This window comes from Salmo trutta, chromosome 13 (genome assembly GCF_901001165.1).
Source record: "Salmo trutta chromosome 13, fSalTru1.1, whole genome shotgun sequence".
In the NCBI taxonomy this organism is placed as follows: domain Eukaryota; kingdom Metazoa; phylum Chordata; class Actinopteri; order Salmoniformes; family Salmonidae; genus Salmo; species Salmo trutta.
The window spans coordinates 73055738-73077648 of record NC_042969.1 but is presented as its reverse complement, the minus strand read 5'-3'; the positions used below and the strand labels follow the sequence as shown (position 1 = coordinate 73077648).

Genomic DNA, 21911 nt, shown 5'->3' with positions numbered 1-21911 from the left:
CAGTATTAGAGGCAGGACAAAAGTAATCTGTTCCCTGCCTTGTCACTGATACAATTATGGGACTCCTTCTGGGCTTTGGTGGGTTATTTCCTGACAATTTAGCAAATTGCAATTGGCAATGAGTTGTTTCATCCATGAATTGTCAGAATACCTATTGCGTGGGATTTCACAACTATTATGGAAAATATATGTTGTCGTTATTAGTCATTGTCACTTTGAGATGACATGGATGCATAGCAAAATGTAATTTGCTCCCAATTTGCCGTGGCTCTAAATTTAGACCAATGTAACAAAACATGAATTATTAATAAATGTTGAAGGCTAAACCGTGCATGTCTCTTGCTGAAGAAGACATGCACACAGTGTGTATATATAAAATACAGAAAATGCTGTCGGTGAGATGCTAAGTGGTAATTAAGCGTTTAGTTTTATCAAGCAGAAAGGAAGCATCTGGAGCTGTGCCGAGGCCAGATAGATGGGTCCTTGGCCCCTGGGCCTCGTGTTCTCCACTGTGGTGTGGCCGGTTGGCACTTCTCCATGTGTGTGAGACGCTAGCAGAGAGGGGATGGGATAGTAGTATGCACGGGAGAGGCCTTGTGATAGAGGGAGGGAGTGTGTGTGTGAGACGAGTGATAAGACAGGGAGGGGTGACGGGTTAAGGCACATGTAGTAATGTATGTACAGTGCATTCAGAAAGTATTCAGTCCCTTGACTTTTTCCACATTTTGTTACGTTACAGCCTTATTTTAAAATCGTATTATCAATCTACACACAATGCCCCATAATGACAAAGCGAAAACAGGTTTTTATAAATATCACATTTATATAAGTTTAGAGACACTTTACTCAGTACTTTGTTGAAGCACGTTTGGCAGCGATTACAGCCATGAGTCTTCTTGGGTATGACGCTACAAACTTGCCACACCTGTATTTGGGGAGTTTCTCCCATTCCTCTCTGCGGATCCTCTCAAGCTATGTCAGGTTGGATGGGGAGCGTCGCTGCACATCTATATTCAGGTCTCTCAAGAGATGTTCGATCGGGTTCAAGTCTGGGCTCTGGCTGGGCCAGTCAAGGACATTCAGAGATTTTTCCCTGAAGCCACTCCTGCATTGTCTTGGCTGTGTGCTTAGTGTCGCTGTCCTGTTGGAAGGTGAGCGCTCTGGAGCAGGTTTTCATCAAGGATCTCTCTGTACTTTGCTCCGTTCATCTTTCTCTCGATCCTGACTAGTCTCCCAGTCCCTGCCACTGAAAAACATCCCCACAGCATGATGCTGCCACCACTATGCTTCACCATAGGGATGGTGCCAGATTTCCTCCAGACGTGACACTTGGCATTCAGGCCAAAGAGTTCAATCTTGGTTTCATCAGACCAGAGAATCTTGTTTCTCATGGTCTGAGAGTCCTTTACGTACCTTTTGGCGAACTCCAAGCAGGCTGTTGTGCCTGCTTGGAGTGGCATACATCTGGCACTCTACCATAAAGGCCTTATTGGTAGAGTGCTACAGAGATGGTTGTCCTTCTCCCATCTCCACAAAGGAACTCTGGAGCTCTGTCAAAGTGACCATCGGGTTCTTGGTCACCTCCCTGACCAAGGCTCTTCTCTCCCGATTGCTCAGTCTGGCCGGGCGTGGCCAGCTCTAGGAAGAGTCTTGGTGGTTCCAAACTTCCATTTAAGAATGATGGAGGCCACTGTGTTCTTGGGGACCTTCAATGCTGCAGAAATCTTTTTGTACCCTTCCCCAGATCTGTGTCTTGACACAATCCTGTCTCGGAGCTCTACGGACAATTCCTTCTACCTCATGACTTGGTTTTTGTTCTGACATGCACTGTCAACTGTGGGACCTTTATATAGGCAGGTGTGTGCCTTTCCAAATCATGTCCAATCAATTGAATGTACCGCAGGTGGACTCCAAGTTGTAGAAACATCAAGGATAATCAATGGAAACAGGATGCACCTGAGCTCAATTATTGAGTCTCATAGCAAAGGGTTTGAATACTTATGTAAATACGGTATCAGTTTTTTTATTTTTTTAATACATTTGCTAAATTTTCTTAAGAACAGTTTTTGCTTTGTCGTTATGGGGCATTGTGTGAAGATTGCTGAGGAACATTTTACATTTATCCATTTTAGAAAAAGTATCGTAACAATGTGGAAAAAGGGAAGGGCTCTGAATACTTACTGAATGCACTGAAATTGTGTATGTCTGTAATGTCTGTTATTGTTTTAAAATGTATGTAAATTGTAAAGTGTTTTTTTTCTGTAATGTATTTTTTGTTATGTGTCAGACCCCAGGAGGTCTAGCTGTCGCCATTGGCATCAGCTAACAAAAAATGGCTGTAAAAGAGTGGGAGTTGTTGAGCTGCTGACATGGGGGGGGTCTGCAGGGAGGCGAGGACCCAACGGAGCACAAGGCACCCAGTGTCTTCAGCCTTCTCCAACTGGCTGTGGCTGTGTGTGCGTGTGTTTCAGGCGTGTGCACGAGCGGGTATGTAGCCTCAACCTTCCTGGTGTGGTGTGTGTGCACTGCCTTTTCTGTTCCTCTTCTGATTTCATGCCACAAGTAGCTTCATTCCATCTTTATTGATGAAGTGTGTGTGTGTGTGTGTGTGTGTGTGTGTGTGTGTGTGCGCGCACTTTTGTTAAAGTCCCTGCCTGAGCTGTGGAGGATCGATGAGGCAGTGTCGCACACTCAGCTCTAATCATTCTCACTCTCTCTCTCACACACACACACGACAGGTGGGCTGGGCTGCCTGTGTGCTCTGGGAGTTGGCCTGCCTGCTGACAGTGCTAGATGGCAGGATTAAGTTGTTTCTATCAGAGAGGGCTTTCTATGCGCTGTGGTTCAGGTATGACACATGTAATGTATTTTGTGTCTACCCTGCCAGAATGACTGAGGAGGGAGAGCAAAACAGGGCTGCCTGAATGTCTTTCCCAGGAGAGTGTGAAAGGGGCAGAAAGAAAGAAGGAAATAGAGACCCCACCATAGAGGTCTATTAAAACTCACAGCAGTAGCCCATTGTGACAATGGATCGATACTGTACTGCTACTTGCAGAGGAATTGGAACAACCTCTGTCAGTAACATCCATTTAGGGTGGCAACATTTTATGTAGGTTAGAATGTAACAGAACAGACACTGTGAATAGTCTTTCCTTGACCCATTCCCACTTACTTCCATTAACCCCTCTTCACTACCTAGCTAGCTCTTCTCTGCAGAATATCTGTGTAGTCTTTGTGGTGTTGTTTTCCTTGACCACTCCTCGTCCAGCTATGTGGTGACAGAACTGATGCAGAGTGACCTCCATAAGATCATCGTGTCACCTCAGCCCCTCAGCCCAGACCACGTCAAAGTGTTTCTCTATCAGATCCTCCGAGGTAAGACCTCTCCGACATGCTCACACACTCACAGATCACATTGCAAACATTAAAATGTGATATTCACACACATACCAGTTTGAATCGTCATGATAAAAACGGGGTGGGACCTTCACACAAGGAACTGTTTGAAAACCGTTCAACTGAATCCTTCCCGGCATGTGTTTTGTCTGTAGGACTGAAGTACCTGCACTCAGCTGGCATCCTACATCGAGACATCAAACCTGGCAACCTCCTGGTCAACAGCAACTGTGTGCTTAAGGTTGATCTACTGTCCCCTACTATCTAACATCTCCATCCTCCTGTGATGATGACATGTATTACTCAACTGAGATCTACAGTATGATATTTATGAGGTCAACTTGGGGTTGGAGTTTGCTCTGTGGAAGTACAGTATCTGAAATGCGCACACACACACACTCCTGCCCTCACTCACTCGCTGTCTGGCGCCCTGAGTCTCTGTAGCCTGTGTTACTGGGGGTCTGACTTCTACAGTACATGATGCTGGGCTCCTGACACCTAAATCTTCATCCTGGGGTCTAATATTGGAGGCCCTGCCTGGGTTTATTCTACCCTTAGCTCCCCCTCACAGACAACAGGGAGAAAGGGAGGGAGATTCATTCTCTGGCTGACTCTGGAGAACAGATTGTCTCTAGCAGACATTTACTAATTTAGCTCCTAATTCTCATTTCCCAAAAACCTTCCCTACACATTCTGGGCTATTTTCAGACAAACCCATCCCTGCCTGCCTCTGTGATGCTCCCTGCATATGATTGGGTGCTGTCTGCCCATGATATTGCTGTGTTCCTTCTCTACCAAGTCTGCCATTATTTTAGAGAGGCGGTCATTTAATTTCTGATGATAAACATCCCCTTCCAAAAATCTCCCTCAGCAGCATCAGCTACTCAAGCAGTTTGATTCAGTTGTGTACAAGCTGGTGGGGAGCGATTGTCTGGAGTAGTGCGACACTGTGGCTCCCCAATCCTTCACTTTCTGTCATTCTGACCAGAATGTATATTTAGCTAACAGAGCAACAAGAAGAAATTGAAAAAAAAATGCTGTTTTTTTTTTTTAGCACGTAGCTGTGCTGTCCTAAGATTTCTTTGGAGGAGGTGAGGGTGGGGGGAGACCGAGATGGAAGTGTGTTCCTGTAGGGACACCATAGAAGAGGTTGCTAATCAACTTCAGTGAGTGTTTTCATTGGAAAATATAATTAGTGGTGCGCCATGCATTTCTGAAAAAGCTGCTCATCCCTTGAAGAGTTTGGGGGGAAAAGAGATGAGGGAACAAAGAATTTCAGAGCAGCTCGTTAGTCCGTTTATGAACGATCCAAGTATTCCTTTCTTTTGTGTCTTTTAGATGTATCAGACGATGTTCTCATTCAGTTATGTAACAATTGACTCAGAACAGTCACAGTAAGCTGCCAAATAATAAATAGTGTATCTTACAAGAAGCTGCATGCATCTAAACCTTGGGTTAAGTTGGTTTGGGAGGACTAGTCTATTTGTATATTGGTATCGATAGCTGTATTAATGTGAACATGTTCTCTGCCTTCATCCCTCTCCAGATCTGTGACTTTGGGCTGGCGCGGGTGGAGGAGCTGGACGAGTCTCGTCACATGACTCAGGAGGTGGTGACCCAGTATTACCGCGCGCCAGAGATCCTCATGGGCAGCCACCATTACTCCAACGCCATCGACATTTGGTCTATAGGATGCATCTTCGCCGAGCTACTGGGCCGACGCATCCTGTTCCAGGCCCAAAGCCCCATCCAGCAGGTAACCAATACTGTAAACACTGGGGACTTGTTGATCTGACATGGAATACTTGCTGATCTAGTACTCAGTGCAGAGCATTTCTGGGCTTATTTTATAAGAAAAAAAGGTCTTCGCTATCCTTGTGTTAGTCTGTAGACTTCACTGAGATGGGTTTTTTTCAGCTTGAGCAGAGCTTTCAGATATCAAGTTTGTATTTGAAAACAGAACAGAGTTTCCTTGAACCTTTAGTGTCCGTGTCTCTCCAGACCTTGGGCTCTGGTCCTGCCTCGTTTACATCCCTTTCAGAGATGACATGTTGCCTCCCGAGTGGCACAGCGGTCTAAGGCACTGTTTTCGCATTGCTAGAGGCGTCACTACAGACCTGGGTTCGATCCCAGGCTGTGTCCCAGCCGACTGCGACCGGGAGACCCATGAGGAGGCGCACAATTGGCCCAGTGTCGTCCGGGTTAGGGGAGGGTTTGGCCAGGGGGGCTTTACTTGGCTCATTGCGCTCTAGCGACTTCTTGTGGTGGGCCAGGCGCCTGCAGGCTGAATTTAGTCGTCTTTCGAGTCCGTACTGAAGTTGCAGTGATTGGACAAGACTGTAACTGCCAATTGGATATCACGAAATTGGAAAGAAAAAGTGGTAAAAAAAAAACCTATATTACAGATGACATGTTGAGTTAGCTGGGGAGGGATGAATGCAGTTTTATGTCTCAGTACACACTACTCCCTTTCACTTCTGATATCAACACAAATGGCTCATGTCTAAAATGACAGATACTGTATGTTCACAATACACTGCAAAATTGCATTCTGGAGCAATAAGTCAGTACACACACAATACATACAGTACAGCTCCCTGGAGTCTTTTACTTGGCCTGCCTCTCTCAACTACTTTGCCTTTACTGCATATGTGCCATAGCGCTTGTTTGTGTGTGTGTTCATTCGTGCATGCATGTCTCAAGTACAGTAACATATACTGCATGGTGTTCTTCTGTGTTGAAGCTGGATCTGATCACGGACCTGCTGGGAACTCCCTCTCTGGAGGCCATGAGGACGGCGTGTGAGGGGGCCAGGGCCCACATCCTCAGAGGACCACACAAACAGGTAAGGACACTGATGTTTTCTGGAGCAGGACAGCAGATTAGTCTCCTGAGCAAGGTTTTCAGAAGTCCTACATATCAATTATTACAGGAGTCAGTGATGAATGGTCCTCTTGGACAGCAAGATGGCGTTTTGTTGATGTTTTGTTCCACCTCTTTGTTTCATTGACTTTTGTATTGACTCTATTTATTTAAAGAACATAGGTTTCACCCCTTACTGAGAAAAGATCCAGCTGTTTGTGTGTTTGTTAGGGATGACCCCAATTAGTCGACTGGTTGATAGGCTGTTGTTCGACCAATATTTTGTTAGTCGAGCAGTAGCAACTGTATGTTTGTACAGTTGAAGTCGGAAGTTTACATACACCTTAGCCAAATACATTTAATCTCAGTTTTTCACAATTCCTGACATTTAATCCTGGTAAAAATTCCCTGTCTTAGTGCAGTTAGGATCACCACTTTATTTTAAGAAAGTGAAATGTCAGAATAATAGTGGATAGAATTATTTATTTCAGCTTTTATTTCTTTCATCACATTCAAAGGGGGTCAGAAGTTTGCAAACACTGAATTAGTATTTGATAGCATTGCCTTTAAATTGTGTAACTTGGGTCAAACATTTTTGGTAGCTTTCCACAAGTTTCCCACAATAAGTTGGGGGAATTTTTGACCATTCTTCCTGACAGAGCTGGTGTAACTGAGTCAGGTTTGTAGGCCTCCTTGCTCGCACACGCTTTGTCAGTTCTGCCCAGAATTTTTCTATAGGTTTGAGGTCAGGGCTTTGTGATGGCCACTCCAATACCTTGACTTCGTTGTCCTTAAGCCATTTTGCCACAACTTTGGAAGTATGCTTGGGGTCATTGTCCATTTGGAAGACCCATTTGTGACCAAGCTTTAACTTCCTGACTGATGTCTTGGGATGTTGCTTCAATATATCCACATCATTTTCCGTCCTCATGATGACATCTATTTTGTAAAGTGCACCAGTCCCTCCTGCAGCAAAGTACCCCCACAACATGATGCTGCCACCCCCGAGCTTCACAGTTGGGATGGTGTTCTTCGACTTGCAAGGCTCCCCCTTTTTCCTCCAAACATAACAATGGTCATTATGGTCAAACAGTTCTATTTTTGTTTCATCAAACCAGAGGACATTTCTCCAAAAAGTACTATCTTTGTCCCCATGTGCAGTTGCAAACCGTAGTCTGGCATTTTCATTGCGGATTTAGAGCAGTGGCTTCTTCCTTGCTGAGCGGCCTTTCAGGTTATGTCGATATAGGACTCGTTTACCTGTGGATGTAGATACTTTGGTACCTGTTTCCTCTGGCATCTTCAAGGTCCTTTGCTGTTGTTCTGTAATTAATTTGCACTTTCCGCACCAAAGTACGTTCATCTCTAGGAGACAGAACGCGTCTCCTTCCTGAGCAGTCTGGCGGCTGTGTGGTCCCATGGTGTTTATACTTGCGTACTATTGTTTGTACAGATGAACTTGGTACCTTCAGGCGTTTGGAAATTGCTCCCAAGGATGAACCAGACTTGTGGAGGTCTACAATTTTGTTTCTGAGATCTTGGCTGATTTCTTCTGATTTCCCCATGATGTCAAGCAAAGAGGCACTGAGTTTGAAGGTAGGCCTTGAAATACATCCACAGGTACACCTCCAATTGACTCAAATGATGTAAATTAGCCTATCATAAGCTTCTAAAGCCATGACATCATTTTCTGGAATTTTCCAAGCTGTTTAAAGGCACAGTTAACTTAGTGTATGCAAACTTCTGACCCACTGGAATTGTGATACAGTGAATTAAGTGAAATAATCTGTCTGTAAACAATTGTTGGAAAAATGACTTGTGTCATGCACAAAGTAGATGTCCTAACCAACTTGCCAAAACTATAGTTTGTTAACAAGAAATTTGTGGAGTGGTTGAAAAACGAGTTTTAATGACTCCAACCTAAGTGCATGTAAACTTCCGACTTCAACTGTGTATGTATGTATATATGTATGTATGTACGTACGTTTTTTTTTTCCAACAATTGTTTACAGACAGATTATTTTACTTATAATTCACGTACGTACATACATACATACATACATACATACACACACAGTTGAAGTCGGAAGTTTACGTATGTATGTATGTATGTATGTATGTATGTATGTATGTATGTATGTATGTATGTATGTATGTATGTATGTATGTATGTACGTACGTACATGCATACATGCATGCATACATGCATACATGCATACATACATGCATACATACATACATACATACATACATACATACATACATACATACATACATACATACACAGTTTATGTACATACCAGTCAAAAGTTTAGACACACCTACTCATTGTTGGGTTTTTCTTTATTTTTACTATTTTCTACATTGTAGAATAATAGTGAAGACATCAAAACTATGAAATGACACATATGGAGTCATGTAGTAACAAAGTGTTAAACAAATCAAAATAGATTCTTCTAAGTAGCCACCCTTTGCCTTGATGACAGCTTTGTTCACTCTTGGCATACTCTCAAACAGCTTCACCTGGAATGCTTTTCCAACAGTCTTGGAGTTCCCACATATGCTGAGCACTTGTTGGCTGCTTTTCCTTCACTCTGCGGTCCAACTCATCCCAAACCATCTTAATTAGATTGAGGTCAGGTGATGTGGAGGCCAGGTCATCTGATGCCACACTCCATCACACTCCTTCTTGGTCAAATAGCCCTTACACCGCCTGGAGGTGTGTTGGGTCATTGTCCTGTTGAAAAACAAATGATAGTTCCACTAAACGCAAACCAGATCGGATGGCGTATCGCTGCTGAATGCTGTGGTAGAAATGCGGCTTAAGTGTGCCTTGAATTCTAATTTCTAAATAAATCACCAACAGTGTCACCAGCAAAGCACCCCACACCATCAAATGCTTTCCTGGTGACACTGTAGGTGATTTACGGTGGGAACCACACATGCGGAGATCATCCGTTCATCTACTCTGCATCTCATTAGACCAAAGGACAGATTTCCACCAGTCTAATGTCCATTGCTCATGTTTCTTGGCCAAAACCAGTCTCTTCTTCTTATTGGTGTCCTTTAGTATAGTGGTTTCTTTGCAGCAAATTCAACCATGATGGCCTGATGGCCTGACATGACATGATGGCCTGACATTGTTGCAACCCCCTATACCAGCCTGTTCAACCTCTTTCGTATCGTCCGAGATCCCTAAAGATTGGAATGCTGCCGCGGTCATCCCCCTCTTCAAAGGGGGTGACATCCTAGATCCAAACTGTTACAGACCTATATCCATCCTGCCCTACCTATCTAAAGTCTTCGAAAGCCAAGTTAATAAACAGATCACTGACCATTTCGAATCCCACCGTACCTTCTCCGCTGTGCAATCCGGTTTCCGAGCCGGTCACGGGTGCACCTTAGCCACGCTCAAGGTACTAAACGATATCATAACCGCCATCGATAAAAGACAGTACTGTGCAGCCGTCTTCATCGACCTGGCCAAGGCTTTCGACTCTGTCAATCACCGTTTTCTTATCGGCAGACTCAATAGCCTTGGTTTTTCTAATGACTGCCTCGCCTGGTTCACCAACTACTTTGCAGACAGAGTTCAATGTGTCAAATCGGAGGGCATGGTGTCCAGACCTCTGGCAGTCTCTATGGGACGACCACAGGGTTCAATTCTCGGGCAAACTCTTTTCTCTGTATATATCAATGATGTCGCTCTTGCTGCGGGCGATTGATTCCCTGATCCACCTCTATGCAGACGACACCATTCTGTATACTTCTGGCCCTTCCTTGGACACTGTGTTAACAAACCTCCAAACGAGCTTCAATGCAATACAACACTAATTCTGTGGCCCCCAAATGCTCTTAAACGCTAGTAAAACCAAATGCATGATTTTCAACCGTTCGCTGCCCGCACCTGCCCGCCCGGCTAGCATCACCACCCTGGACGGTTCTGACTTAGAATATGTGGACAACTATAAATACCTAGGTGTCTGGTTAGACTGTAAACTCTCCTTCCAGACTCATATTAAACATCTCCAATCCAAAATCAAATCTATAATAGGATTTCTATTTCGCAACAAAGCCTCCTTCACTCACGCTGCCAAACTTACCCTAGTAAAACTGACTATCCTACCGATCCTCGACTTCGGCGATGTCATCTACAAAATAGCTTCCATTACTCTACTCAGCAAACTGGATGCAGTCTATCACAGTGCCATCCGTTTTGTTACCAAATCACCTTATACCACCCACCACTGCGACCTGTATGCTCTAGTCGGCTGGCCCTCGCTACATATTCGTCGCCAGACCCACTGGCTCCAGGTCACCTATAAGTCTATGCTAGGTAAAGCTCCGCCATATCTCAGTTCACTGGTCACGATAACAACACCCACCCGTAGCACACGTTCCAGCAGGTACAGTGGGGAGAACAAGTATTTGATATTCTGCAGATTTTGCAGGTTTTCCTACTTACAAAGCATGTAGAGGTCTGTAATTTTTATCATAGGTACACTTCAACTGTGAGAGACGGAATCTAAAATGTGATCACTCATACAGGTAATGAGTGGAGAACAGGAGGGCTTCTTAAAGAAAAACTAACAGGTCTGTGAGAGCCGGAATTCTTACTGGTTGGTAGGTGATCAAATACTTATGTCATGCAATAAAATGCTAATTAATTACTTAAAAATCATACAATGTGATTTTCTGGATTTTTGTTTTAGATTCCGTCTCTCACAGTTGAAGTGTACCTATGATAAAAATCACAGACCTCTACATGCTTTGTAAGTAGGAAACCCTGCCGATTTTGCAGGTTATCAAATACTTGTTCTTCCCACTTTATATCTCACTGATCATCCCCAAAGCCAACACCTCATTTGGCCACCTTTCCTTCCAGTTCTCTGCTGCCAGTGACTGGAACGAATTGCAAAAATCGCTGAAGTTGGAGACTTTTATTTCCCTCACCAACTTTAAACATCAGCTACCTGAGCTGCTAACCGATCGCTGCAGCTGTACATAGTCCATCTGTAAATTGCCCACCCAATCTACCTACCTCATCCTCATACTGTTTTTATTTTATTTACTTTTCTGCTCTTTTGCACACCAGTATTTCTACTTGCACATCATCATATGCTCATTTATCACTCCAGTGTTAATCTGCTAAATTGTAATTACTCGCTCCTATGGCCTATTTATTGCCTACCTCCTCATGCCTTTTGCACACACTGTATATAGACTTTTTTCTACTGTGTCATTGACTTGTTTATTGTTTACTCCATGTGTAACTCTGTGTTGTTGTCTGTCACACTGCTTTGCTTTATCTTGGCCAGGTCGCAGTTGTAAATGAGAACTTGTTCTCAACTAGCCTACCTGGTTAAATAAAGGTGAAATAAAAATAAATAAATAAAAATTCATGCAGTTGATGTTGAGATGTGTCTGTTACTTGAACTTTGTGAAACATTTATTTGGGCTGCAGTAACTGAGGTACAGTCAACTCTAATGAGCTCCTGGTTCCTCATGAGAGCCAGTTTCATCGTAGAGCTTGATGATTTTTGCGTCTGCACTTGAAGAAACCTTCAAAGTTATTGAAATTTTCCGTGTTGACTGACCTTCATGTTTTAAAGCAATGATGCTTATTTGAGCTGTTCTTGCCATAATATGGACTTGGTCTTTTACCAAATAGGGCTATCTTCTGTATACCAACCCTACCTTGTCACAACACAACTGATTGGCTCAAACGCATTAGGTGTCTGTACTCAGCTCTGGTGAGTTCCTGCCCAAGTCAAGCACTGCTTCTTATCCCTTTCGCAAGTAGCCTACAGCTGTGTCTGTCCCAAGCTCACTGGCGCGGGAAACTCTGAGGGCCCTGAATATTTTATCCAATGCTACAAGTTCGCTAGTGCAAGCTTCTGGCTGGACCCAAGTTAATAGTTGATACAATGACTCAAGTTCATTGCAGACAAGCCATGCTTAGCCAATGTGATTTATAGGATATTTATTTTTATCTGGATATTTTCTACCCGCAGGCTGCAGTTTTTATTTGTTGGCTTTATGTAGGCTATTTTTACATAGTTGGCAATGGGAATAGAAGTTACAAACCTAAAAAGTATCATTTTCATTTAGATAGTATTTGATTAACCACATGACAATGATTTTGAGATATGAAGACGTTATTATAAATAAATGAAACTATTCCACGAAAATGTGCATATGGAACTATAACGGGCACGCAGATCAGTAGAAATGGTGAAATAAATTGCCATTCCACATGAGAAAGGTTGCCGACTCCTCGTGCAGCCGATTACCGGCAACTTCAGGAGAGTAATGGCAGAATCTGGGAAAGCCAGCAGGAGGAGAATGGTTGGGTCAGGTGAAGTTTTTTTTTCTTCTGGTTATCTAGATATCTGGCTCTCTCTTGTGTCTTATTTCAACAGTCAGCTTAAAGTATCAGACAAGCTCCATGCTTATATAGTTGATTTTATTAAAACACATACGGTGTGTCTATATATGGAAAAATACACGTTTAAACATTTCGACCAATCAATTGGTTGAAAGAACAGATTACTTTCGGTCACCAAGATTTGTCTTGTCGGGGACAGCCCTGGTGTGTGTGTGTGATCCTACAGTCCTCTGGAGCTCATGTCTTCATTACTAAGGCTTGACAGATTTGTGTAAGTGGGTCGGGTCTCTGTGAATGGAATGACATAGCCAGTAACCAGCCGATGGTTGATTGGTATTGGGTGTGTGTTCTGTGAGTCTTCCATGTCTGATTTGGGCAGATGGTATCCTGCAGGGAACAGGAACTGCAGAGCAAGCACTGTGGCTTTGCCCCCTGCCTCCCATCGACCCACAAGCCAGGCTACTCTTATACCTCCTTGCCATCTCCCTACCCCGTGTTGTGTGTGTGTGTGTGTGTGTGTGTGTGTGTGTGTGTGTGTGTGTGTGTGTGTGTGTGGGTGCATGCACACGGCCACCACCCACCCCCACCATCACTGTAAGCAAATGCTGACATTTGGATGACCTTGTCACTCGACGCTCCCTCCCATGTGTGTGTCTCCTGCAGGCTAAGCAATGCGTGGAGCAGGATGTTTTAATCATGTCTATCGACTGACGTTTAGATTACAGACCTGGGGACCTAGGGACAGCATAGGGAGAGGAGGGAGGGTTAGGGGAGTGATGGGGGATGTGGGTTGGAGGATGGTGGCGGGGTCCGAGCCAAAAGGGATCATGTTTCCTGCCCCCAGTGCAGTCCCAGGACACATTGTGCCATCATGCGGTTGAGGTGGGAGGGAGGGGGCTTGACGGTAGTCTGAAAAAGTGTATGACGCTCACAGAAATGCAGTGGTAGGAAATATATTAGCATCTGGGGTTAATCTTACACCCCCAACAATCATGTTGGTCCTCCACCTGCAGGGTGGCTGTTCATCTGAACCCCCTCCCTGATTCTCACGATTCTATATGTATTGCGATTCAATACTGTGTATTTATTACGATTCGATGTTGCAAAAATATTGCTCACCATATATCTGCTGCAGAGTGACGAGAGAGTCATGAAAACAAATTGGCTCTCTATTTAAAAAGAATATGGAGAACAAGCTTTGAGTTTTGGTGGAGGTACAGCAAACTAGCACAAAAATAATATTGTGATATTGTCAAAACAATATGATACAGTACATCATCAAAAATAATATCCTGATATGTAACTATGGATTTTTTTCCCCCCACCACTACCAACCATGCTCTACCTGCAGGGTGGCTGTTAAGTGGCTGATTTACACCTTTCTGTGGATGATTATTCACAAGTTGACCACATTCAGTACATAACATCTCTGTAAAAGCCCTGGTTTTAGCTGTTCCTTCAGATGCAAGTTCAAAGCGTACAACATGCAGCCAGAGGTCAACACACACTTGAAGGTTTTTTGGAGAGTTTGGGGAGCTACGTATTCTCGTAAGAGGACAGGGTCTTTGTGAAGATAAGAGAGGTGGAGAGAATGAAGCATCACAGAGAGCCCCTGCCCTCCTCATCCCCCCACCTCTGGAGGAGGTGAAGGACCTGCGAGAGGTGGATGAGAGGGCACAGGAGAGAGGATGAGAGGTGGACCAAGGAGCTTTGAAGAGGGAAGAAGGGGTTCCTTTTTATGCAATGGGTGTCTGGGGTTTTGGAGCTTGGGAGGGAAGGATGGGGGGGAAGAGAGAAGTGAAACATAGCAGGAGAAAATGGAGTTCCACTTTTAAAGACAAGGTTTTCCGAGCTGCATCAGCGACGTCATTACATCTGTTTATTCTCCCAGACAGCGAGAACGTCCACAGAGAAGTACAGGCACTTGGACTGCTTCTCACTAACCTAATGTAGATTCCTCTCCTTCTCACTAACCTAATGTAGATTCCTCTCCTTCTCACTAACCTAATGTAGATTCCTCTCCTTCTCACTAACCTAATGTAGATTCCTCTCCTTCTCACTAACCTAATGTAGATTCCTCTCCTTCTCACTAACCTAATGTAGATTCCTCTCCTTCTCACTAACCTAATGTAGATTCCTCTCCTTCTCACTAACCTAATGTAGATTCCTCTCCTTCTCACTAATCCAATGTAGATTCCTTTCCTTCTCACTAACCTAATGTAGAACTAACCTAATGTAGATTCCTCTCCTTCTCACTAACCTAATGTAGATTCCTCTCCTTCTCACTAACCTAATGTAGATTCCTCTCCTTCTCACTAACCTAATGTAGATACCTCTCCTTCTCACTAACCTAATGTAGATTCCTCACCTCTCCTTCTCACTAACCTAATGTAGATTCCTCTCCTTCTCACTAACCTAATGTAGATTCCTCTCCTTCTCACTAACCTAATGTAGATTCCTCTCCTTCTCACTAACCTAATGTAGATTCCTCTCCTTCTCACTAACCTAATGTAGATTCCTCTCCTTCTCACTAATCTAATGTAGATTCCTCTCCTTCTCACTAATCTAATGTAGATTCCTCTCCTTCTCACTAATCTAATGTAGATTCCTCTCCTCTCCTTCTCACTAACCTAATGTAGATTCCTCTCCTTCTCACTAACCTAATGCAGAATCCTCTCCTTCTCACTAACCTAATGTAGATACCTCTCCTTCTCACTAACCTAATGTAGATACCTCTCCTTCTCACTAACCTAATGTAGATTCCTCTCCTCTCCTTCTCACTAACCTAATGTAGATCCCTCTCCTTCTCACTAACCTAATGTAGATTCCTCTCCTCTCCTTCTCACTAACCTAATGTAGATTCCTCTCCTCTCCTTCTCACTAACCTAATGTAGATACCTCTCCTTCTCACTAACCTAATGTAGATTCCTCTCCTTCTCACTAACCTAATGTAGATTCCTCTCCTCTCCTTCTCACTAACCTAATGTAGATTCCTCTCCTTCTCACTAACCTAATGTAGATACCTCTCCTCTCCTTCTCACTAACCTAATGTAGATTCCTCTCCTCTCCTTCTCACTAACCTAATGTAGATTCCTCTCCTCTCCTTCTCACTAACCTAATGTAGATTCCTCTCCTTCTCACTAACCTAATGTAGATTCCTCTCCTTCTCACTAACCTAATGTAGATTCCTCTCCTTCTCACTAACCTAATGTAGATACCTCTCCTCTCCTTCTCACTAACCTAATGTAGATTCCTCTCCTCTCCTTCTCACTAACCTAATGTAGATTCCTCTCCTTCTCACTAACCTAATGTAGATTTCTCTCCTTCTCACTAACCTAATGTAGATTCCTCTCCTTCTCACTAACCTAATGTAGATTCCTCTCCTTCTCACTAACCTAATGTGGATTCCTCTCCTCTCCTTCTCACTAACCTAATGTAGATTCCTCTCCTTCTCACTAACCTAATGTAGATACCTCTCCTTCTCACTAACCTAATGTAGATTCCTCTCCTTCTCACTAACCTAATGTAGATTCCTCTCCTTCTCACTAACCTAATGTAGATAACTCTCCTCTCCTTCTCACTAACCTAATGTAGATACCTCTCCTCTCCTTCTCACTAACCTAATGTAGATTCCTCTCCTTCTCACTAACCTAATGTAGATCCCTCTCCTCTCCTTCTCACTAACCTAATGTAGATTCCTCTCCTCTCCTTCTCACTAACCTAATGTAGATCCCTCTCCTTCTCACTAACCTAATGTAGATTCCTCTCCTCTCCTTCTCACTAACCTAATGTAGATTCCTCTCCTTCTCACTAACCAAATGTAGATACCTCTCCTCTCCTTCTCACTAACCTAATGTAGATTCCTCTCCTCTCCTTCTCACTAACCTAATGTAGATTCCTCTCCTTCTCACTAATCTAATGTAAATTCCTCTCCTTCTCACTAACCTATTGTGGATTCCTCTCCTTCTCACTAACCTAATGTAGATTCCTCTCCTTCTCACTAACCTAATGTAGATTCCTCTCCTTCTCACTAACCTAATGTAGATACCTCTCCTTCTCACTAACCTAATGTAGATTCCTCTCCTTCTCACTAACCTAATGTAGATTCCTCTCCTTCTCACTAACCTAATGTAGATTCCTCTCCTTCTCACTAACCTAATGTAGATTCCTCTCCTCTCCTTCTCACTAACCTAATGTAGATTCCTCTCCTTCTCACTAACCTAATGTAGATACCTCTCCTCTCCTTCTCACTAACCTAATGTAGATTCCTCTCCTTCTCACTAACCTAATGTAGATCCCTCTCCTCTCCTTCTCACTAACCTAATGTAGATTCCTCTCCTCTCCTTCTCACTAACCTAATGTAGATGCCTCTCCTTCTCACTAACCTAATGTAGATTCCTCTCCTTCTCACTAACCTAATGTAGATTCCTCTCCTCTCCTTCTCACTAACCTAATGTAGATTCCTCACCTCTCCTTCTCACTAACCTAATGTAGATTCCTCTCCTCTCCTTCTCACTAACCTAATGTAGATTCCTCTCCTTCTCACTAACCTAATGTAGATTTCTCTCCTTCTCACTAACCTAATGTAGATTCCTCTCCTTCTCACTAACCTAATGTAGATTCCTCTCCTCTCCTTCTCACTAACCTAATGTAGATTCCTCTCCTCTCCTTCTCACTAACCTAATGTAGATTCCTCTCCTCTCCTTCACACTAACCTAATGTAGATTCCTCTCCTCTCCTTCTCACTAACCTAATGTAGATTCCTCTCCTTCTCACTAACCTAATGTAGATTCCTCTCCTTCTCACTAACCTAATGTAGATTCCTCTCCTTCTCACTAACCTAATGTAGATTCCTCTCCTTCTCACTAACCAAATGTAGATACCTCTCCTCTCCTTCTCACTAACCTAATGTAGATACCTCTCCTCTCCTTCTCACTAACCTAATGTAGATTCCTCTCCTCTCCTTCTCACTAACCTAATGTAGATACCTCTCCTCTCCTTCTCACTAACCTAATGTAGATTCCTCTCCTCTCCTTCTCACTAACCTAATGTAGATTCCTCTCCTTCTCACTAATCTAATGTAAATTCCTCTCCTTCTCACTAACCTAATGTGGATTCCTCTCCTCTCCTTCTCACTAACCTAATGTAGATTCCTCTCCTTCTCACTAACCTAATGTAGATTCCTCTCCTTCTCACTAACCTAATGTAGATACCTCTCCTTCTCACTAACCTAATGTAGATTCCTCTCCTTCTCACTAACCTAATGTAGATTCCTCTCCTTCTCACTAACCTAATGTAGATTCATCTCCTTCTCACTAACCTAATGTAGATTCCTCTCCTTCTCACTAATCTAATGTAGATTCCTCTCCTTCTCACTAACCTAATGTAGATACCTCTCCTTCTCACTAACCTAATGTAGATTCCTCTCCTTCTCACTAACCTAATGTAGATTCCTCTCCTCTCCTTCTCACTAACCTAATGTAGATTCCTCTCCTTCTCACTAACCTAATGTAGATTCCTCTCCTTCTCACTAACCTAATGTAGATACCTCTCCTTCTCACTAACCTAATGTAGATTCCTCTCCTCTCCTTCTCACTAACCTAATGTAGATTCCTCTCCTTCTCACTAACCTAATGTAGATTCCTCTCCTTCTCACTAACCTAATGCAGATTCCTCTCCTTCTCACTAACCTAACGTAGATTCCTCTCCTTCTCACTAACCTAATGTAGATACCTCTCCTCTCCTTCTCTCTAACCTAACGTAGATACCTCTCCTTCTCACTAACCTAATGTAGATACCTCTCCTCTCCTTCTCACTAACCTAATGTAGATACCTCTCCTCTCCTTCTCACTAACCTAATGTAGATTCCTCTCCTCTCCTTCTCACTAACCTAACGTAGATTCCTCTCCTCTCCTTCTCACTAACCTAACGTAGATTCCTCTCCTTCTCACTAATCTAATGTAAATTCCTCTCCTTCTCACTAACCTAATGTAGATTCCTCTCCTCTCCTTCTCACTAACCTAATGTAGATTCCTCTCCTTCTCACTAACCTAATGTAGATTCCTCTCCTTCTCACTAACCTAATGTAGATTCCTCTCCTTCTCACTAACCTAATGTAGATTCCTCTCCTTCTCACTAACCTAATGTAGATTCCTCTCCTTCTCACTAACCTAATGTAGATTCCTCTCCTTCTCACTAATCTAATGTAGATTCCTCTCCTTCTCACTAACCTAATGTAGATTCCTCTCCTTCTCACTAACCTAATGTAGATACCTCTCCTCTCCTTCTCACTAACCTAATGTAGATACCTCTCCTTCTCACTAATCTAATGTAGATTCCTCTCCTTCTCACTAACCTAATGTAGATTCCTCTCCTTCTCACTAACCTAATGTAGATTCCTCTCCTTCTCACTAATCTAATGTAGATTCCTCTCCTTCTCACTAACCTAATGTAGATTCCTCTCCTTCTCACTAACCTAATGTAGATTCCTCTCCTCTCCTTCTCACTAACCTAATGTAGATACCTCTCCTTCTCACTAATCTAATGTAGATTCCTCTCCTTCTCACTAACCTAATGTAGATTCCTCTCCTTCTCACTAACCTAATGTAGATACCTCTCCTCTCCTTCTCACTAACCTAATGTAGATTCCTCTCCTTCTCACTAACCTAATGTAGATACCTCTCCTTCTCACTAACCTAATGTAGATTCCTCTCCTTCTCACTAACTTAATGTAGATTCCTCTCCTTCTCACTAACCTAATGTAGATTCCTCTCCTCTCCTTCTCACTAACCTAATGTAGATTCCTCTCCTTCTCACTAACCTAATGTAGATTCCTCTCCTTCTCACTAACCTAATGTAGATTCCTCTCCTTCTCACTAACCTAATGTAGATTCCTCTCCTTCTCACTAATCTAATGTAGATTCCTCTCCTCTCCTTCTAACTAACCTAATGTAGATTCCTCTCCTCTCCTTCTCACTAACCTAATGTAGATTCCTCTCCTTCTCACTAACCTAATGTAGATTCCTCTCCTTCTCACTAACCTAATGTAGATACTTCTCCTTCTCACTAACCTAATGTAGATTCCTCTCCTTCTCACTAACCTAATGTAGATTCCTCTCCTTCTCACTAACCTAATGTAGATTCCTCTCCTCTCCTTCTCACTAACCTAATGTAGATACCTCTCCTCTCCTTCTCACTAACCTAATGTAGATTCCTCTCCTCTCCTTCTCACCAACCTAATGTAGATACCTCTCCTCTCCTTCTCACTAACCTAATGTAGATTCCTCTCCTTCTCACTAACCTAATGTAGATACCTCTCCTCTCCTTCTCACTAACCTAATGTAGATTCCTCTCCTCTCCTTCTCACTAACCTAATGTAGATACCTCTCCTCTCCTTCTCACTAACCTAATGTAGATTCCTCTCCTCTCCTTCTCACTAACCTAACGTAGATTCCTCTCCTCTCCTTCTCACTAACCTAACGTAGATTCCTCTCCTTCTCACTAATCTAATGTAGATTCCTCTCCTTCTCACTAACCTAATGTAGATGCCTCTCCTTCTCACTAACCTAATGTAGATTCCTCTCCTCTCCTTCTCACTAACCTAATGTAGATTCCTCTCCTTCTCACTAACCTAATGTAGATTCCTCTCCTTCTCACTAACCTAATGTAGATTCCTCTCCTTCTCACTAACCTAATGTAGATACCTCTCCTCTCCTTCTCACTAACCTAATGTAGATTCCTCTCCTTCTCACTAACCTAATGTAGATTCCTCTCCTCTCCTTCTCACTAACCTAATGTAGATTCCTCTCCTCTCCTTCTCACTAACCTAATGTAGATTCCTCTCCTTCTCACTAACCTAATGTAGATTCCTCTCCTTCTCACTAACCTAATGTAGATTCCTCTCCTTCTCACTAACCTAATGTAGATTCCTCTCCTTCTCACTAACCTAATGTAGATTCCTCTCCTTCTCACTGACCTAATGTAGATTCCTCTCCTTCTCACTAACCTACTGTAGATTCCTTTCCTTCTCACTAACCTAATGTAGATTCCTTTCCTTCTCACTAACCTAATGTAGATTCCTCTCCTTCTCACTAACCTAATGTAGATTCCTCTCCTCTCCTTCTCACTAACCTAATGTAGATTCCTCTCCTTCTCACTAATCTAATGTAGATTCCTCTCCTTCTCACTAACCTAATGTAGATTCCTCTCCTTCTCACTAACCTAATGTAGATACCTCTCCTCTCCTTCTCACTAACCTAATGTAGATTCCTCTCCTTCTCACTAACCTAATGTAGATACCTCTCCTTCTCACTAACCTAATGTAGATTCCTCTCCTTCTCACTAACTTAATGTAGATTCCTCTCCTTCTCACTAACCTAATGTAGATTCCTCTCCTCTCCTTCTCACTAACCTAATGTAGATTCCTCTCCTTCTCACTAACCTAATGTAGATTCCTCTCCTTCTCACTAACCTAATGTAGATTCCTCTCCTTCTCACTAACCTAATGTAGATTCCTCTCCTTCTCACTAATCTAATGTAGATTCCTCTCCTCTCCTTCTAACTAACCTAATGTAGATTCCTCTCCTCTCCTTCTCACTAACCTAATGTAGATTCCTCTCCTTCTCACTAACCTAATGTAGATTCCTCTCCTTCTCACTAACCTAATGTAGATACTTCTCCTTCTCACTAACCTAATGTAGATTCCTCTCCTTCTCACTAACCTAATGTAGATTCCTCTCCTTCTCACTAACCTAATGTAGATTCCTCTCCTCTCCTTCTCACTAACCTAATGTAGATACCTCTCCTCTCCTTCTCACTAACCTAATGTAGATTCCTCTCCTCTCCTTCTCACCAACCTAATGTAGATACCTCTCCTCTCCTTCTCACTAACCTAATGTAGATTCCTCTCCTTCTCACTAACCTAATGTAGATACCTCTCCTCTCCTTCTCACTAACCTAATGTAGATTCCTCTCCTCTCCTTCTCACTAACCTAATGTAGATACCTCTCCTCTCCTTCTCACTAACCTAATGTAGATTCCTCTCCTCTCCTTCTCACTAACCTAACGTAGATTCCTCTCCTCTCCTTCTCACTAACCTAACGTAGATTCCTCTCCTTCTCACTAATCTAATGTAGATTCCTCTCCTTCTCACTAACCTAATGTAGATGCCTCTCCTTCTCACTAACCTAATGTAGATTCCTCTCCTCTCCTTCTCACTAACCTAATGTAGATTCCTCTCCTTCTCACTAACCTAATGTAGATTCCT

The 21911-nt window shown here is 43.0% G+C and overlaps 1 protein-coding gene across 1 annotated transcript in view; it reads left to right on the top strand.

Moving 5' to 3' along the window:
• Positions 1-21911, top strand: part of nlk2 (nemo-like kinase, type 2) — a 99415-nt gene that overhangs the window by 53706 nt on the left and 23798 nt on the right. Inside the window, exons 4-7 of the mRNA XM_029773550.1 lie at positions 3269-3375; positions 3552-3637; positions 4943-5152; positions 6140-6241. Coding sequence (XP_029629410.1) covers positions 3269-3375; positions 3552-3637; positions 4943-5152; positions 6140-6241 — 505 coding nt within the window. The remainder of the gene's footprint in view (positions 1-3268; positions 3376-3551; positions 3638-4942; positions 5153-6139; positions 6242-21911) is intronic.